General features: G+C 39.9%; 1 protein-coding gene across 2 annotated transcripts in view; it reads right to left on the reverse strand.

The window, feature by feature from the left end:
• HNF1B (HNF1 homeobox B) overlaps positions 1 to 19781 on the reverse strand; it is an 85379-nt gene that overhangs the window by 42681 nt on the left and 22917 nt on the right. Inside the window, exons 2-4 of one of the 2 annotated variants that reach the window (XM_073616055.1) lie at positions 10177 to 10376; positions 2400 to 2586; positions 1228 to 1472 (exon numbers count right to left, since the gene is read on the reverse strand). In XM_073616055.1, coding sequence (XP_073472156.1) covers positions 1228 to 1472; positions 2400 to 2586; positions 10177 to 10376 — 632 coding nt within the window. Of the gene's footprint in view, positions 1 to 1227; positions 1473 to 2399; positions 2665 to 10176; positions 10377 to 19781 lie in introns of both variants that reach the window. The other variant, XM_073616054.1, reaches the window with a different exon arrangement.

Genomic DNA, 19781 nt, shown 5'->3' on the forward strand with positions numbered 1-19781 from the left:
TCATCCCTCATATACTGCAATACCTAACTATAAAAAACAACACTGGAATAATCTTAGTATCAAGTAAAATAAAATTTGCCTAAAGCAACCATTGCAGAATAAAATAGTAATGCATAGTAAAATGAACTTGTGGTCATTTTCAATGTTGGCATTTCAGTAAATTTGACTCAATGACATGGGAAAGCTTTCCCCTCTCAATGTTTTCCTGCCGTAAAGTGATATTAGATGCTAATTTTTTAAACATTTTTTAAATAACAAACATACTTACCTGCTCTGTGCAATCGTTTTGCACAGAGCAGCCCCAATCCTCCTATTCTTCTTCTTTGGCGCTCCTGGCTCCTCCTCCTTGTTTACTCATTTTTAGGGTGCATAACAATTCATAACAGTATTCGATATATTGCAGTGATCATCAACCCTGTCCTCAGGGTCCACTAACAGGCCAGGTTTGCAGGATAACTGAAATACATCACAGGTGATATAATTTGCTGTTCAGTGATTGCAGTATTCTAGTCTGCATCTCCCCAAGGAAATACATAAAACCTGGCCTGTTAGTGGGCCCTGAGGGCAGGGTTGATGACCACTGATATATTGTATTAATTTTGATAACGCAGCACAGAAATCTATGATTTATCACACTGTATTAAGTATCTCACAGTTGAGTTGCTGCTTTGCACAACATTGAATTTCTTTTTGTATACTGTGTAATACAGAAGAGCAGTTTTTGCATGTATTCTATTCTCTTATGCCACGTACACACTGGCGGACTTTTCGACCGGACTGGTCCGACGGACTTTTGACAGACTTCTGACGGACTTTTTAATGAGCTGACTTGCCTACACACGATCACACCAAAGTCCGACGGATTCGTACGTGATGAAGTACGACCGAACTAAAATATGGAAGTTGATAGCCGGTAGCCAATAGCTTCCCTAGCGTGGGTTTTCGTCCGTCGGACTACCATACAGACGAGCGGATTTTTCGACCGGACTCGAGTCCGTCGGACAAATTTGAAACATGTTCCAAATCTAAAGTTCGTCAGATTTTTGACCGAAAAAGTCCGCTGCAGGTCCGATGGAGCCCACACACGGTCAAAAAGTCCGCCCGTGTGTACACGGCATTATAATCTCTTACCTTTCATTTTTCTGACAGAAATCTTTAAATGTGTCATCAAAAGACTTTAAACTTTTATTATACCCAATATTTATTTTTTTTTTTTTTAATTCTTACCTTGCAATTTGCTTGGAGGAGAAGAACTTGACTGAGTATGGTGCGGAGAGCCATGTGACATAAGTGAAGTCATATTGTGTGGATGTGAGGATCCTGAGCTGTATGCATCCATGGCTAATTTCTGCCGAAATGCTTCTTCTTTCCTCCTGTTAGCAAACCAGTTATAAACACGAACCTCTGTGACCAGATTTGATCCTAATCCATGAGCCTTTGATGGTGAAACACCTCGTTGCAAACATTCTGCTCTGTAAACATAAGCAACAAAAGAGTGCACAGAGCATAAAACATTTGAACTATTTTCTTTTCTTGTTCTATAAGCAGAGTAACCATGAATGAGTCAATATTTGTGCAAAATTCATCCATTGGGTAAAAGCTGTCTGCTGCAGAGTTCAAACCATGCCTTGAATTCTAGGGATATTTCTAAAAAGCCAATGTAAAAGACACAACCACTCACAACTGATTGTACAGGATTGGATAGACTTTAAGGGGTTTTATCACCCATAACCTTCCTAATACTTCTTTTGCAAGAATTTTTCTCCCTGAGGTACCAATTCCATCACAAGTGTCTTAAAAAGCTGCGTTTCTTATAAGCAATGTTTTCTAAGGTCCATAATGGTTTTTTGTTAGACCATACAGTCTGCCGAGTATCTAGGCCATATGGGTAGTGGAGCTTACAGAGGATGGCTCTCTGGAGTGGGGTTGGTAAAGTTGGCAGGATCCCCAACAATTTTTGAAAACATTACGTAGCTTCTAATATGTATAATACCTGATGAAGAATGCTATTTCTTGTGTCTTTGATAACTTGAGTCCTTATGCTTTTTTTCTCCCTAAATCCCTTTGAGTCTCAGAGCATTACTTTTGCTTTGGTGATGGTTGGTTCCATTCATTATGCTTCTTTAGCATTTGTAGCCTAATGCATTATACATATTTTTTAGGGACAGATTGGGCTTTAATTTGGTAGCAGATTTAGTTTTTAGAGAGGGGCCGAGAGCGCCGGTGAGGGACCTGAGGAGGATCAGGGCTGCTCTGTGCAAAACCACTGCTCAGAGTAGTTAAGTATAACATGTTTGTCATTTAAAAAAGAAAACCTTTAATGTTACTTTAAATTTTCAAACAGGTGAATTTACTGTACATATACCATAGGAGCTCCCATTTCTCCATTTCTCTGTTACCTGTTACATTCTTCAACCAAAGCCTCTCTTTCTTCTTTACTGGGGTTCTTTTGTCTTTCATAGGCCTGATAGAGAATGTGCTGGGATGCAGGTCCCCATTTGAAACGGTTCCGTCTCATTTTCTTGTTAGCAGGCTCTGAGCAGGAATCATCAGACTGCGCTGTGACTTGAGTTTGATGGTTGAACTCTGGAAAGAGAAACAGCAGCTGATCCTGACTGCTTTTGTCTGTCATATTTCCACAACCCTGGACTGTCTGGTTGAATTCTGTAAAGAAAGGGCAAAAATGTCTAGCCACAGCAAACATATATAAAGCAGCACAAACAGAAAGGACACAGGGTAATCAAATTCTGCTCTCAGAACACCAAGAGGCTGTAATTGCCCAGGGCATTCAAAAACAAAAAGTCAGGTAGCTGGGGTCTATAGCAGCCATTATGCAGGCCATACACTAAAGCTTCATACGCGTGATAAGAATATCGGACTAATGATCGTCCCTTTTTTTTTCCAATGCTAGTCTCATATAGAAAACCTTGTAATGGCAAAACACAACTTCAGAAGTGATTTCATGTATTGTATTGTATTCTTTCATTTCCAAACATGTGTGGTCTTGGTCACATGATTTGTACATGACATTACATGAAAATCATTTGTTCTATTATCCTACCAGAAATGTTTTCGTGCTTATCACTTTGGATTTTTGAACTGTTGTGATCGGCTCTCGAAAACTGTGTACTAGATCAGATTATTAGACCATCACTTCGAAAGCAGTATTTTGTCCTCTTATATTCTCATTGTGTGTACTAGGCATATGTTTTTTGTAATTCTCATTGGAAAGGAGGCTAACTGCAGAAAAAAAGCACCTGTCACCTAATTCAAAATTATTTCAGGGGCATCTCAAACTGATGCCGAAGTAAGCTGCATTTGTCCGTTGACAAAAACCGCAAGTCCATTGACCCAGGCTGTTGGAAAAATTTCACAGTTTTTGGTCTCTGCAATCCATAAGGTGTGGCATGTATATTGGTGAATCATCTCATGTTATGACATTGACTTCATTGTTTTTCCTTCTGGGGAGCTGCAAAGATGATAAAGAGATATATTCAGCAACACACCATACCTCGGAGAGAGGTATTTGAAATGATCAAATCAGAGAATATCTTGAATTGTTGCAAACAAAAAATAGATGTTCTTTGAATGGCAGAAGTGCTGAGTGAGCAACCTCCTGTGTTCAATATATAGAAGGCAAGTCACTCCAGCAGCACCCAGAAGAGACTAGCGCTGACTGCATGTAGCACAGGCCACTATAGTGAATTTGTACACCCCCAGCAGCCCTCCGGATGTGAGATATGAAGAGTTATGTCGTGTACACACGAGCGGACTTCTCGTCGGACTGAACTCCAAAGGACTTTCTAACGGAGTTCCGACGAAAGGACTTGCCTACACACAATCCCACCAAAGTCCGATCATTTCGAATGTGATGACGTACGACTGGACTAGAAAAGGAAGTTCAATAGCTAGTAGTCAATAGTTGCCCTTGCGTCGTTTTCGGTCCGTCGGACTAGCATACAGACAAACGTTTTTTTCGATAGGGGTCGAGTCCGTCGGAAAGATTTGAAACATGTTCTATTTCTAAGGTCCGTCAGATTTTTTGACAGAAAAGGTCCGATGAAGCCCACACACACGATCGGAATGTCTGACGGATTCATCAGATCTTTTCTGCCGGAAAGTCCGCTCGTGTGTACGTGGCATTAGATGTAACTAAGCCAGACTAATGTAAGTTTAAAAAATTAAAACATTCTTGGAGTTCAGCTTTATTGTCCATAGTCTGGACACAGATCCACTTTAGAGAGCAGAACCTCTGAACATAATTTAGCTCACTATTTTATACATTAGAAAACTATCACTATCATCAGTCCCTTTTTTTTTAATTACCCACTTAGCTCACTACAATGCAGCTTTTGTTCTTAACTAGTGAAACAAATCTTAGAAAAAGATGTCAAAGCATGTCATGTCAACAGCCACTTTCCACATGTTTTCTTTATTTTGAAATGGTTGGTGGTTTAGCATACATCTATAAACAACAATCTCACAGTGCCTTGAAAATGTATTCATACCCCTTGAAATTTTACACATTTTGTCATGTCACAACCATAAAGGTAAATGTATTTTATTAGGATTTTATATGATAGACCAACACAAAGTGACACATAGTTGTGAAGTAGAAGGAAAATGATAAATGGTTGTCAAAATTTTTTTACAAATAAATATCTGAAAAGTATATTTGTGCATTTGTATTCAGCCCCCTTTACTCTGATACCCCTAACTAAAATTTAGTGGAACCAATTGCCTTCAGAAGTCCCCTAATTAGTAAATAGTCCACCTGTGTGTAATTTAATTTCAGTATAAATGCAGCTGTTCTGTGAAGCCTTCAGAGGTTTGTTAGAGAAACCTTAGTGAACAAACAGCATCATGAAGGCCAAGGAACACACCAGACAGGTCAGGGATAAAGTTGTGGAGAAGTTTAAAGTAAGGTTAGGTTATAAAAAAAATATCCCAAGCTTTGAACATCTCACGGAGCACTGTTCAATCCACCATCCGAAAATGCAAACCTACCAAGACATGGCCTTCCACCTAAACTGACAGGCCGGGCAAGGAGAGTATTAATCAGAAAAGCAGCCAAGAGGCCCATGGTAACTCTGGAGGAGCTGCAGAGATCCACAGCTCAGGTGGTGGGAGAATCTGTCCACAGGACAACTATTAGTCATGCATTCCACAAATCTGGTCTTTATGGACGAGTGGCAAGAAGAAAGCCATTATTGGAAGAAAGCCATAAGAAGTCCCATTTTCTGTTTGCATGAAGCCATGTGGAGGACACACCAAACATGTGGAAAAAGGTGCTCTGGTCAGATGAGACCAAAATTGAACTTTTTGGCCTAAAAGCAAAACACTATGTGTGGCGGAAAACTACTGCACCACCCTAAACACACCATCCCCACCGTGAAACATGGCGGTGGCAACATCATGCTGTGGTATGCTTTATTTCAGCAGGGACAGAGAAGCTGGTCAGAGTTGATGGGAAGATGGATGGACCCAAATACAGAGCAATCTTGGAAGAAAACCTATTAGAGTCTGCAAAAGACTTGAGACTGTAGCAGAGGTTCACCTTCCAGCAGGACAACGACCCTAAACATACAGTCATAGCTACAATGGAATGGTTTAGATCAAAGCATATTCATGTGTTAGAATGGCCCAGTCAAAGTCCAGATCTGAATCCAATTGAGAATCTGTGGCAAGACTTGAAAATTGCTATTCACGGACATCTCCATCCAATCTGACAGAGCTTGAGCTATTTTGCAAAGAAGAATGGGCAAAAATGTCAATCTCTAGATGTGCAAAGCTGGTAGAGACATCCCCAAACAGAATTAGGGCTGCAATTGCAGCAAAAGGTGGTTCTACAAAGTACTGACTCAGGGGGGCTGAATACAAATGCACGCCACACTTTTCACATATTTATTTGTAAAAAATTCTTAAAACCATAATTTTCCTTCCACTTCACAATTATGTCCCACTTTGTGTTGGTCTATCACATAAAATCCTAATAGAATACATTTACATTTTTAGTTGTAACATGACAACATGTGGAAAATGTCAAGAGGTGTGAATACTTTAACCACCTTAGCACTGGTGAACATTAATGATTGCCCTACTGTCCCTCTCCATTTAAGTTTTGATGTGTTCCATGTTGTTTACTCCACTCTGTGAAAAATATCATTAGGTTTAAAAAGAATGGTACTATGTTTATCGACCAAGTCTTAAAATCAACGTATGATGCCAAAAAAGACCTAAGGTTTAAAAAAGCTTTGGGAGCACTGTAACTAGGTTTGCAAGGAGGAAAGTGCCTATTGCTGAACACATAAAATCCAGGTTTAAACTTTTTTCAGACTCTTATGTTCATAAAAAGCCAATCCATTTCAGAGGTTCCAAGGTTCCATTTCATCAGTGCTTGGTATTATTAAACAAACTGTGCACTTGAATGAAAAAAATGAGGGATCTTAATGGGTAATTAGTATGATTGCTCCTGGTGGCAGTTAAGACAGCATCCAGTCTCTACTTGAGCAAAGAGCCAGCTTTCAGCCATCACTCCTGAGAAAGCTGCCTAAGGGGAAACATTCCATATATACTGATTAAAGCAGTATTAAACCCAAGAGCACATTTTTTTATCATATTGCAGCTTACCAATACTTAGATTTGGTGGCTGCATTCGTTTTCTTTTTTAGGCTTTATATATATATATATATATATATTTTTTTTTTTTTTTTTCACCTGGTGTCAATGTTATCTTGAGTTTAGCTCTAAATCTGCTAGTACATCTAACATTCCTTTCCTCCCATATTGACAATGCTGCTGTCCACAGTGCCCCAATGCTTCTTCATCCAGATTAGGAGCAGGAGGTGTTGTACTGGCCAGACCACCAGGGGAAAACAGAGGGAAAAAGGCAAAAAAAAAGCAAATCAATGCAGCTACTATCTAATGACGGGTAAGCTGCAATGTACTGTATTACATTTTTGGTTTTGGGTTTAATGGGTTTAATACTACTGTAAGACCGGACTGAGAACGCGTATTGCTTTAGGAGATCCAATACCCCACATCTTTCTTCTACGTCCTAAATTTGGGAACACGGACATTTGTGATTTTTTTATTTGCGATTCTTTTTTTTTTCTATCTGGTCTTGGAAATGGCCTTGTAGATTCAACAAGCACAATTTGGTAAATTACTGAATTTTTGCTACATATTTTACCATTTTAATAGGTTATATAGTACATTAGTATTGGATAATAGGCAGTGATTCTAGATGTTTTAAAAAAATATTTGACACACAGTATGTAAAAGATAAATTGGTACTTTTTGTTGTGAGTAAAGAGTCATTTGGTTTCTATATGTCTTCCACCACAATATAAGACACACTTGCTGTGGAGACTACTGTTTAAAGTCAATAGACACTTTATATCGATGTGTTGGAACTTTGTCTGTTACTATATTGATTTCCATAAATTTGTTATCCATGTTATATGCGCTCCTATTAACGTGTATCACCAGCTATGATTTGTTATGTCATGCTGTAATGTGATGTTGCATACCTTAAACAAAAAAAATAAAAATAAATAAAAAGTAATTTATAAGATACTGTATAGGTTCATTTACACCTGCCCTCTGAAGAGTGAACCGTTGTGGATCACTTTTTAGAGATGGTTTGACAGGTGGCTGGGCTGTATTTTAATCCTGTAGGGCTGCACCACTTTGCTTCAACCATGTGCATTGCATACAGTTGCAGAGTGATTGCAGTGGAGCCCTATTTACTTGAATGGGTCACATTTGCCAGAAATACCACTTGACAAGCATTGGCCGCAAAATGTGTACAACTCCGCCCAGCTGCCTTTGCAGCTTAAGGGGGGCAGTTGGGGGCAGTAAAACCATGGTTCAATCACCTGACTACAAGTGTGAACAAGGCCTAACTAACTTGTGCATTTAAATATATATATAGTTACAGCTGATTATGACTGTTACAATTTCAATGTTTCAATTGTGATAATTGTTGTTCAATGATTTAGATATTTTTAAACCTCATACACATGATGAGAATATTGGAGGAAGGATCATCCATTTTTTTTTCTTTTTGCATGCTAGTCTAATATGTAATATGTTCTCATACCACAGAATACAACTTCGGAAGTGATGTACTGTATTGTGTTGTATTGTATTCTTTCAATTCTGAGCATGCACGGCCTTGGTCACTTGACTTTTTTTTTGTACAAATACTATATTACATGAAAATCGTTTGTTCTGTTATCTTAAGGGAAATTTGTGCTTGTCCCTTCGGATATTTTCGCATGAACTCTTGTGATTGGCTCTCGAACGCTGTGTACTAATGAATAGATTATTGGACGATCGCTCCAAATGCGTTTTTTCTTTTGATTTTCTCATTGTGTGTACTAGGCATTGCACATATTTAGTATCTATTCCTTTTGAGAACTCTAGGAGCCCTGGGCAATACACTCACAGCTTTTACTTATTATCATCACTAATAATAAGCGCAGATAGAGAATAGAGATAGAGAAGAGTGGACTCCCTTTCTTCCCTTTGAAGAATCACATGGGCACTAGTAGTGCACAAAGTGAGTGAGGTGTTCTCTTAGTTGAGACAGCATTCATCTCCGGTGATTGGCCACTTCTTCCATATCCATACATGTGAAGGATTATTGCACATTTTTATGGACTATCATTTGTGGACTATTTCTACACTTTGTGGGTCTTTATCAATGTTACGATTGTCCAATGAAGAACTATTGCATATAAGTTGTTTGTTTGTTGACCACTTATACTTTTTCATGCACTATTAGTGCTGCAATTTTGAGGTTTTTTGTTCATTTGAGCGGTGTGTGCTTCCTCTATTGAATGAAAAACAAAAATAAACTGCGCTTGTGATAAAAATGTGAATATAAGCTGCAACACTCTAGTGAGATATCAAAAAATGGAAATAAATAAAAATAATGTTGCACTATGTGTAACAAAGGAAACAAAAAGTGAGTCTATGAGTCACACAGGTTACACAGATGTAAATGAGTGTCTTGATAGTTGATACACCAACTGAAATCTTCCACCATATGATAAACCACCACCAATAAAGGATGTGCTCTTACCAGAGAGCATTGACCACCTATTACGGAGGCTCAAAGAAGGCTTAGTATCTCAAATTCTCCATCGTTATTGGTAGGTCAACGTACAGAAGACAGGGAAGATCATTCCAGGCAAGCAAGGAGAGAATCACAGGTCCTCTTGCTCCAAGTGGACGCACCAAATAGCACACCCCAGCAAGAGATAAAACACCACAATAGTGTAAAATATCAATAACAGGGCTTTTATTAGAAGTAATGCACTTACGTGGCAGCTGACAAAAAAAAGCATGTATGTATGACCATATCTTGACCTACCAATGGCGATGGAGCATTTGAGATACTAAGCCTTCTTTGACCCCACAGTAATAGGTGGTCAATGCTCTCTGGTAAGAGCACATCCTTAATTGGTGGTGGTTTATCACATGGTGGAAGATTTCATTTGGTGTATCAACTATCCAGACATTACATCTGTGTGACCTGTGTGACTCATAGACTCACTTTTTGTTTCCTTTGTTACACTTAGCGCAACATTATTTTTATTTGTTTCCTCTAATGCCAGCAGCAATTTTTTTGTTTTAGCACTGATCTCTTTCTCTATATTTCTCTGCTCACTGAAGACTTAGAACTGAGCGATCAGCAGTCTTTGATCGCTCAGTTCTGGATGTAGAGCAGTGGTTCTCAACCTCTGTCCTCAGGACCCACTAACAGGTCAGGTTTGCAAGATATACATCACAGGTGATATCATTTGCTGCTCAGTGATTGCAGTATTCTAGTCATCTCCCCAAGGTAATACTTAAAATCTGGCCTGTTATTAGGTCCTGAGGACAGGAGTTGAGAACCACTGATGTAGAGGGAGCGGAGGACAGGTGCAGTATCAGACTGATGCTGTATCCACCTGTTAATTTTTTTTCAAAACACACACTTCTCTGTATAGGTATAAAGAATACACAATGTTTCCATTCTGCAGTAGAAAACCTCATACTGCTCTATACACACTGTGGTCAAAGGATTTTTTTCAACTATTACAAAAAAAAAATGTTGCTATTTAAGTAAAGTGAACCATGCCATAGAAAAAAAGAAGAAACAGTCAAGTTCCCCTTTATACTTACGTATGACAATTTCCCTTTGTTTCCTCACATACCAGGTATACAGGGCAGCACGTTTTTGTGTTTTCATTGGAGTGCCTTTGTTGAGATGCTGGGAAAGATGTGATTGGTTCAGTCCAGTAATATCAACTACCTCCCTCTGAGGAATATTGTGCTGCTGCATATATCCCTTTATCATCTTTGCAGCTCTCCAGGGATCCTCACTGTAGAGAAGAAAAGACAAAGAAGTCAATGTCAATGTCATGGCATAAGATGATTTACTAATATACATGCCACACCTTATAGGTTGCAAAGACCAACAACTATAGAATTAGTCCAACAACATTTGTTCCTGGACTTTCAGCTTGCTTTTGACATCAGTTTGGGATGATTCTGAAATCATTTACACTTTACTGACAGGTGAATTTGACCTACAGTTAACCTCCTTTTGAAATGTGTCAAGCTGCTTTTGCATTCCTAAGAAAAGAAGAAAAGATTGATCGCACACTTGAATCCAAAAGATGCTGTAGAGATTTCTTTATTGTCATGAGCCAGACAAAATTGCAATGACAATCAGTTGACGCGTTTCACATGAAAAGAACCGTGCTTGTAACAAGCACGGTTCTTTTCGTGTGAAACGCGTTAATTGATCATCATTGCAATTTTGTCTGGCTCATGACAATAAAGAAATCTCTACAGTATCTTTTGGATTCAAGTGTGCGATCAATCTTTTCTTCTTTTCTTGATATTGCCTACGGTGATGAGTCGGTATAAGCACCTTGGACCGGGTGTGTCTATTTTTGCCTGAAGCGGTGTGTGCACCCTTGTTCTGTTTCCTGCGTTTGCATTTCTATAGACTTGTATGGGTAGAGAAGCAGTTGACATTAACAAAATTCTATTGACACAGGGCCTCAGACTGGACACAGATAGGTAGTTATCGCTTCAAGAACAGCTGGTGGCAAGCTATCTGTCCGTGCTCTCATGTCTCATTGTATATTGAGAAACTACCCCAATCCTCACCAAATGGCCAATCCTTCATTTTTCTACACAAAACAAGGAACCATGGACATGGAAGAATTTTTGAAAAACTCCCTGTAGTATAACTAGCACCTCCAGTTTGATGTGCTGCTTAATGTCTTGAGATAATCACTGTATATTATCCAGTCAATTTTGGGCAGCCTAAGAACTATAGGGGTGTACAGATAAAGTAGAAGCTGTTCAAGAAACACACCAGGCCTGATGTGTACAATAGAAATGGAAGAAAAAAAATGTTATGACTTTGTCAAGTAGATGCTTCTTTTTTTTCTAAACTGTATAGGACATATGACAATTGAAATTTGATTAAATGTTGTGGGCAACATATTTTGCCATTCCCTAAAATAAAACACAAACACTTGTGATCCAGACACTCCTTACAAACATCACAGCCCTCTCTGCAGATTACAGTGCAGTTAAAGAGGAGTTCCAGTCAAAAAAAAAAAATAACTAGAAGTCAGCAGCTACAAATACTGCAGCTGCTGACTTTTAATTGGACACTTACCTGTCCCTGGGTCCAGCAATGCGGGGGATCGAAGCCCCGCTCGTCTCCCCCTCCGTTCAGCGGCGCCGGCATTGCAACTGTGGGTGCCGGGCTGTGGCTTCACAGCCTGGCACCCACTGCGCATGCGCGAGCGGCGCCGCACGCCGTGATTGGCTGCTCAGTCACCTGGGACCTCTAATGGGTCCCAGATGATTGACAGGAGGGAGGGAGCAGAGCCGAGCCCTTCCTGTGCCGAGGGGAAAGTGATGTCCCCAGCCCAGGCACTGGAAGAGGCAGACTACGAGGGACCCCCTAGCAACAGGCATTTAGAGGTAAGTTAAAAAAAAAAAATCTAAATGTTTTTTTGTATTTTTTTTTTAGGATTTTTCATGTAGTTTTTTTTTTTTGGGTGGAACCCCACTTTAAGCTATGCAAGACCCAGTAAAGCCTGTAATTGGACAATAAAGTCACAGCACAGTTATGATGTAATCTCTGTGTTCCCCCTCCTTTCTAGGTCTGCTGGCAGTACTGTGCAAGACGAGTCTGACCTATTTAGAATGCTGGTCCTCCAGTTCCCTGCCTGGGTGCCAGTGTGCAAAGGACTACAAGAGGCTGATATGAAGACAAATTCACTTGTATAGAAACAACAAATTCTACAGTTCTTTGGCGTGCACTTAGGCTCCATGCACACTGGCTTAAAAAACGTTGCTTCTACGGGAGTTATGTGTTCTGCCTGTAGAAGCAGCTCAGTGTTATCCTATGTGTCCATGCACATTAGGACGTTAAGAGGCATATTTTGAGTTTAAAGTTTCGAGGAAGAACAAAAAACCCTTCTGGTTTGCGTTTCTGATTAGAGCGTGGAGGCAGAAAAAAGGTAACACTCTCCTAAACTTGTCTAAACTTTGTACAAAAAATGCTCTATATGAGCGTTTTTTACTCCCGAGAGAACAGACTTTTTTTAAGCCCAGTGTGCTTGGAGCCTAATGCACCGTACACACAATAGGATTTTCCGACGGAAAATGTTTGATAGGAGCTTGTTGTCAGAAATTCCGACCATGTGTAGGCTCCATCGGACATTTTTCATTGGAATTTCCGTCACACAAAATTTGAGAGCTGGTTCTCAAATTTTCCGACAACAAAATCCAATCGTGTGTACACAATTCCAACGCACAAAGTTCCACGCATGCTCAGAATCAAGCAGAAGAGCAGCACTGGCTATTGAACTTCATTTTTCTCGGCTCATAGTACGTCACCGCGTTCTTGACGTTCGGAATTTCCGACCAACTTTGTGTGACCATGTGTATGCAAGACAAGTTTGAGCCAACAACCATCGGAAAAAAAACATGGATTTTGTTGTCAGAAAATTCTATCGTGTGTGCAGGGCATTAGACTTATCACATTAATTGCTGCCCTGAAATAATACAACCTAAAGTCTCCACCTCAGTTAACAAGACACAAACTTATTTTGGTAGATGTTGACCTAAGGCTGCTTTCACACTGAGGCGCTTTACAGGCGCTATAGCGCTAAAAATAGCGCCTGCATAGCGCCTCTAAAGTCCCTCTCCTCTCACTCCAGTGTGAAAGCCTGAGTGCTTTCACATTGGAGTGGTGCGCTTGCAGGACGGTAAAAAAGTCCTTCAAGCAGCATCTATGCAGAGCAGCAGGAGCGGTGTATACACCGCTCCTAAAGCGCCCCTGCCCATTGAAATCATTGGGCAGCTGTTTTGACCCTTTTTCGGCTGCTAGCGGGGGTTAAAAGCGCCCGCTAGCGGCCAAATAGCACCGCTAAAATGATGGTAAAGTGGCGCTTTACCACCGACGTCCCCAACGCCTCAGTGTGAAAGCACTCTAACATTCATTTGGGTTGTGGAGAAAAACGTACGAGAACATACTCCCTGCAGAAAGCAGTATTAATGATAATTAAACCCTGGACTGCAGCACTCCAAGGCAATGGTGGGTTCTAAAGTTTTATTAACCATGCTGCTCTAAAATCCATATAGTAGAAAGAAATGTAGTAATTGTGCAGGTGAAGATTAGTGATGAATAATCAAAAAAAGCAGCTGGCAATCACACAACAGAACACTTTGTGTAAAAACATAAAAAAACTAAAAAAATCGCCACAATATTAAAATGTGAGAAATATATAAAACAATATAAAATGAATAAATAATGGTGATCAGTCCATAAAGTGTCCAAAACAAATGAAGAAATCCTTGAAGTCGTATCTCAGAGGATGATAAATGACAAAACACCCAAAGTGTACCTTCACACATCATGGAGGATCCATCAACTGAATTTAAACAAGAATGGCATTGAAGCCAACCTTGCTGGTTTCTCCCTTTCCCTCTCTCTCATGAATGTGATATAAAAGAAGAGACACATAGTGTAAAACCGTGGTGGTTTATTGAAGATTTCCACAAGTCCAACAAAACATGGATTTAAAAGCTCCAGGGTTAAAAGAATCTGCAGATCACAAAGAAACTAGCGTGGTGTATTGAGCATAGACTACATCCTACTAGTTTCGTCATACATGACGTCATCGGGGGTGATATATCCAGTGCATGGATCCTCCATGATGTGTGAATCTATGTCTTACTAGGCTCCTATAACATGGAGTCTAGTTATCTGGTAAGGGCACATCTTTTATTATCGCACTGGAAGGTACACTTTGGATGTTTTGTCATTTATCATCCTTTGAGATACAACTTCAAGGATTTCTTAACCACTTCCGGACCGCTCACTGTATATATACGTCATTTTTTTAAAGATGGATATCAGCTGCTGCCACAACCGAGGTATCCACCTTTAGGGCCGGCGATTCTGTACACGATAATGGTGGTCTCTGCGGCGGGTTCGCTGCGAGATCACCGTTATCGGCGGCGGGAGAGGTGCCACCCCCAGGCGATCGGGTCCTTTCCCTTCCTCAGTATGGAGACGAGTGAGGCTAAGATGGCCCCCACCCGTCTCCATACCATAGGACGGCCGGAGCGACGTCATTACGTCAGCTCCGCCCACTTCTCTTAAAGGCACAATTTTTTTTGTGTCATTTTTTTAAACGACTTTTTTTTTTTTTTTAGTCTAAATATGAGATCTGAGGACTTTTTGACCCCAGATCTCATATTTAAGAGGACCTGCTTTTTTCTATTACAAGGGATGTTTACATTCCTTGTAATAGGAATAAAAGTGATCCAAATTTTTTTTTAAAAAAACAGTGAAAAAATAAATAAAATAAAGTAAAATAAAAAAAATAAAAAAAAAAGAAATTTTTTAAAGAGCCCTGTCCCGACGAGCTCGCGCGCAGAAGAGAACGCATACGTGAGTAGCGCCCGCATATGAAAACGGTGGTCAAACCACACATGTGAGGTATCGCCGCGACCGGTAGAGTGAGAGCAATAATTCCAGCCCTAGACCTCCTCTGTAACGCAAACCATGCAATCTGTAGAATTTTTTAAACGTCGCCTATGGAGATTTTTAAGGGTAAAAGTTTGACGCCATTCCACGAGCGGGCGCAATTTTGAAGCATGACATGATGGGTATCAATTTACTTGGCGTAACATTATATTTCACAATATAAAAAAAATTGGGCTAACTTTAGTGTTGTCTTATTTTTTTAATCAAAAAAGTGAATTTTTTCCAAAAAAAAAAGTGCGCTTAGAAGACCGCTGCGCAAATACGGTGCAAAAAAAAGTATTGCAATGACCGCTATTTTATTCTCTAGGGTGTTAGAAAAAAAACAATATATAATGTTTGGGGGTTCTAAGTAATTTTCTAGCAAAAAAACCTGTTTTAAACTTGTAAACACCTAAAATCCAAAACGAGGCTGGTCTTAAAGTGGTTAATTTGTTTTGGACACTTTATGGACTGTTCACCTTTATTTATTCATTTTATATTGTTTTATATATTTCTCACATTTTAATAGCGCGGCAATTTTTTTGTTTTTTTATGCTCTAAAGTCCGTGCATGCAGTTCTTGCTTATAAGAAAGGAAGGGAAATTTTCCACAAGAAAACACAGACAGCAAAAGAAAACTGTCAGGGGTTTTAAAGTAGAATTCCAGCTTACACCGAACTAGCCTTAAAAATGTCCCCTCCTTACACCTATGCTGATTAACCTGTGTAAAAAAAAAGATGTTCTTACCTACCTATGTTCAGCCCACTGCAGTCCAGTCACATGATTTCCCTGGGTCAGCAAGCACTGGCTGCAGGGGAGGAGAGGAGAGAGAGCTTGACAATGGCTGGTAAAGCTTGAGCTGTGACGTCACCCATAGGCTCCAATGGCCCATCCGTTGTCGGCGCTCCCTCCTCTCCTCTACTGCCACTACTGGCTGACACAGGTGAGCTGGATCATGTGACTGGACTTGAGTGAGAAGAAAATAGGTAAGTATATACATCTTTCTAGCACAGATTAGTCAGCATTGACATTATTGGGGGGGTGTAATTTTAAGGTTAGCTAGATGTAAGCTGGAATTCAAAAATAGGTACTACATTCAGAATGAACCACTAGCTAAATAAATCCAAGAGGCAATTTATCACACACAAAAGACACACATTTCATAGGTTAAAAAAATTCAGACATGCCTTCTATGATGGCTTCTATGACGTGCCCTCTATGATGCAGTCTTGCCTTAACTGGCATTGCAGATATACAGTGAAATGTATTTTATTGTTGCTTTGTATTGCATTGAAGTGTTTTATGCAGATTTGTTTGCTAAAATATTTTTGTGGTACAATACAGTATAAAAGTTACGAACATATAATAAAAACATATAGAAGATTTCTGCTACTGTTTGGGTATTGTGCATGTGCGTCGACTGGAGACTTGGTCACCAGCCATATATTTATTGTTACATTTGAAGATGAAAAATTATTTTGGATTTATTTATGTACAGTATTTCACAAGTGTTAAAAGTACATTGTACAAATGCTTATACATTTGTTCATCATATAATTTAGGTAGAATGGAAGAAATTCAATCCACACTTATTTATTTGCAAATTGGTCAACCATAGCGAGTTACAACCAGGGAATCAACTATTGAGAGCAGCTGTTGTACCCAGCAAACACATGTGTGTGCAGAAATGCATGGGCAGGTGAGCATTATGCTTGCCTGCAAAAGAGTGTAAACACTGCTTCACCCTTACTAGCATGCTTGTAGTAAATCAGGTATATAGTACAGTAGACCAGTTTTAGTCTGTTCGGGGGAGGGGGGGACTGGTACTGGGATTAAATAAGTGATCTACTTTTTTGAAAACCCTGCAGTAACCCCCCAACAAAAGGAATGCGTGTTCTGCACTAGGTAATGAAGTTCAAAACTAATGTATACACCTGTTTATACAAGCCATTTCTTTTGGCATTCCATTGATATCAGATGAATCATTTATTTTGTCAACATGCTTAAAACCAAACCCATCTAGCTAGTAAGAAAAGTATACAGTCTAAACGTGATGGAATAGTGTTTTCCAGTATTGCGTTATGTACATGAGGCCTTAAGCCCACGTTCACATCGGGCCATTTTGACATGCGATTTAACATGTCAAATCGCCAGGTATTGCCGGCAATGGCACCATTCGAATTGATGCGACGCCGACTTTGCGGCGCCGCACTGATTCCCAAAAGTGGTTCCTGCACTACTTTTGGCAACTTCGGGGGTGATTTGAATAGACATCTGTGCAGGAACCCGCATAGATGTCTGTTAAATTGCCCCCCCCCGAAGTCGGACTGAAATGCAGGTTTGAAATTGTGCAAATTCAGTTAAACTGATGCTGATTAATAGAGCCAATCAAGTATTTTGTGCCTAGATTCTAATTTATTTTACATTGTCCTATACACAAAGCTTAAGGGATAAAGTGATAGCGATACCAACTCTAAAGCCCCGTACACATGATCGGACTTTCAGACGGGAAATGTTGGCTGTCAGGCTGTTGGCGGAAAATCTGACCGTGTGTATGCTCCACCGGACAATTGTTGTCAGACTTTCCGCCAACAAATGTTGGCTAGCATGTTTTCAAATTTTCCGCCAGCAAATGTGTGTTGTCGGATTTTCCGATCGTGTGTACACAAGTCCGTTGGACAAAAGTCCAAAGTACAAACACGCATGCTCAGAAGCAGAAGCAGTCGGTCTTGTAGCGTTCGTAATGGAGAATTAACATTCGTGACGTGGCAAATTATGAACTATCCAAATGCAACGCACAATTCTCTTCTTTTTTAATGGGATAATAATGAAGCTGCTTTGCTGGTGATACTGATGGAATTATTGCAAACAAAATTTCAAAGGCTTTTTGTGCTAGTGATATCAAGAATAATATTATTAGTTTTTTTTTTTTTTATTTGTGCAAGTTATCACAACACCATTATCCCGTGGTTTTTAAGATCAAAGATACAACTATGTTGGTGTCCGTTGTCAATTTTACATCGTATTCTTTTAAAATGTAACTGCCTACTCCCAAACTGTCATTTGAAGTAAAACACCTAGCCAAGTATTATTCTACACAATTTTTTTTATTGTGCATTAAAAAAAAAAAATAGACATGCTATCTGCCAATAGAACTTAACCAAAAAGTGCATTCTATGCATCCAAAAATATAGAAAATATACCAAATCAAATCATTATTCAACCAAAAAAATAATGTCAAAGCAAAAACTCCAGGGCTAATAATAAATAACACGTTATCTCCTCCAATTCCGCAACATGTCTGGTTGACGAACAGGCGTTCAGAAACGAACTGAAGAGCACGAAATGAAAAGCGCTAAATGAAAAGCGCAAATCAACACTCACCAAACTTCTACTAACACGAAATTAGCAGAAGGAGCCCAAAAGGTGGTGCTAAAGAGCTGAAAACCACGTAGTATGTCTAGTACATCACTACGTTCGTAATTGTTGGCCAACAATTGTGTGGCCGTGTGTATGCAAGACAAGTTTGAGGCAACTCCCTTCAGACAAAATTCCACGGTTTTGTTGTCGGAAAGTCCAATCATGTGTACGAGGCATAAGCATCCCCAAATCCATGAGAAAGGGTTCACCACTACTAAAGTGATTTCTGCTGCATAATTGGGGCAGGCCTATTCCCACAACAAGTATTTAAGTTTGAGCTTTTATTCTGTATCCTGGTTGAGAAAATGCTACCTATTTTTCACTAGTTGTACCGCCAATTAATGTAGCGTAGGGGAAACAAAGCAAACACCCATTGCATGGTCAGTTGCCAAGATCCCTCGGTATTCCAGTGAATTCATTCATGCGATCTTCACAGTCTGTTACTAGTGTTAGACTACCTGATTTTCTGTTTACTAGGAATGTTACATCAGATCTGTTTTTTTTTGTTTTTTTAATTTTAAACAATGATCAAATATTTGCCTTGTTTTATCACCTAGCGCCTAATGCCATCAAGAAATGTCCTCTTGGTTTAAACGATATATTGTTTCCAAAGGCATGCAGCAAATTGATTGTTTTGCTTATCTATCTTGAAAAAGGAACCATTATTACAATGGAACTTTGGGTCACCTAAATTGCGTCTCTAAACTATTCTGGAATGTGCAGTTTAATCTTCACTAGCCAGGCAGGTACTGTTAGCCTTCATAAGGCCTCATGCACACTGGACGTTTTTGCAGCTGACACCCCTAAGACCTCTTTCACACTGGGGCGCTTTGCAGGTGCTACAGCGCTAAAAATAGCGCCTGCAAAGCGCCCTGAAAGAGCCGCTCCTGTCTCTCCAATGTGAGAGTGCTTTCACACTGGAGCAGTGCACTGGCAGGATGCTAAAAAAAAGTCCTGCTAGCAGCATCTTTGGACCGGTGAAGGAGCGGTGCTCTTGCCCATTGAAATGAATGGGGCAGCGCGGCTATACCGCCGGCATAGCGCTGCAGTAGCAGAGCTTTGTGGTGGTTTTAACACTTTCTTGCCCACTAGCGGGGGGTAAAAGCGCCCCGCAAGCGGCTGAATAGCACCGTGAAATTGACAGTAAAGCGGCGCTAAAAATAGCGGCACTTTGCCACAGACGCACCCACCGCCCCAGTGTAAAAATAGCTGAGTTTTTTTTCCCTACCTCTAAATTCCCCTGCATGTTAGCCTATATCCATGCACACATGGATAAAAAAGGGTTAAAAACAAAAAAGGGT

Source organism: Aquarana catesbeiana, linkage group LG02 (assembly GCF_042186555.1).
Source record: "Aquarana catesbeiana isolate 2022-GZ linkage group LG02, ASM4218655v1, whole genome shotgun sequence".
In the NCBI taxonomy this organism is placed as follows: domain Eukaryota; kingdom Metazoa; phylum Chordata; class Amphibia; order Anura; family Ranidae; genus Aquarana; species Aquarana catesbeiana.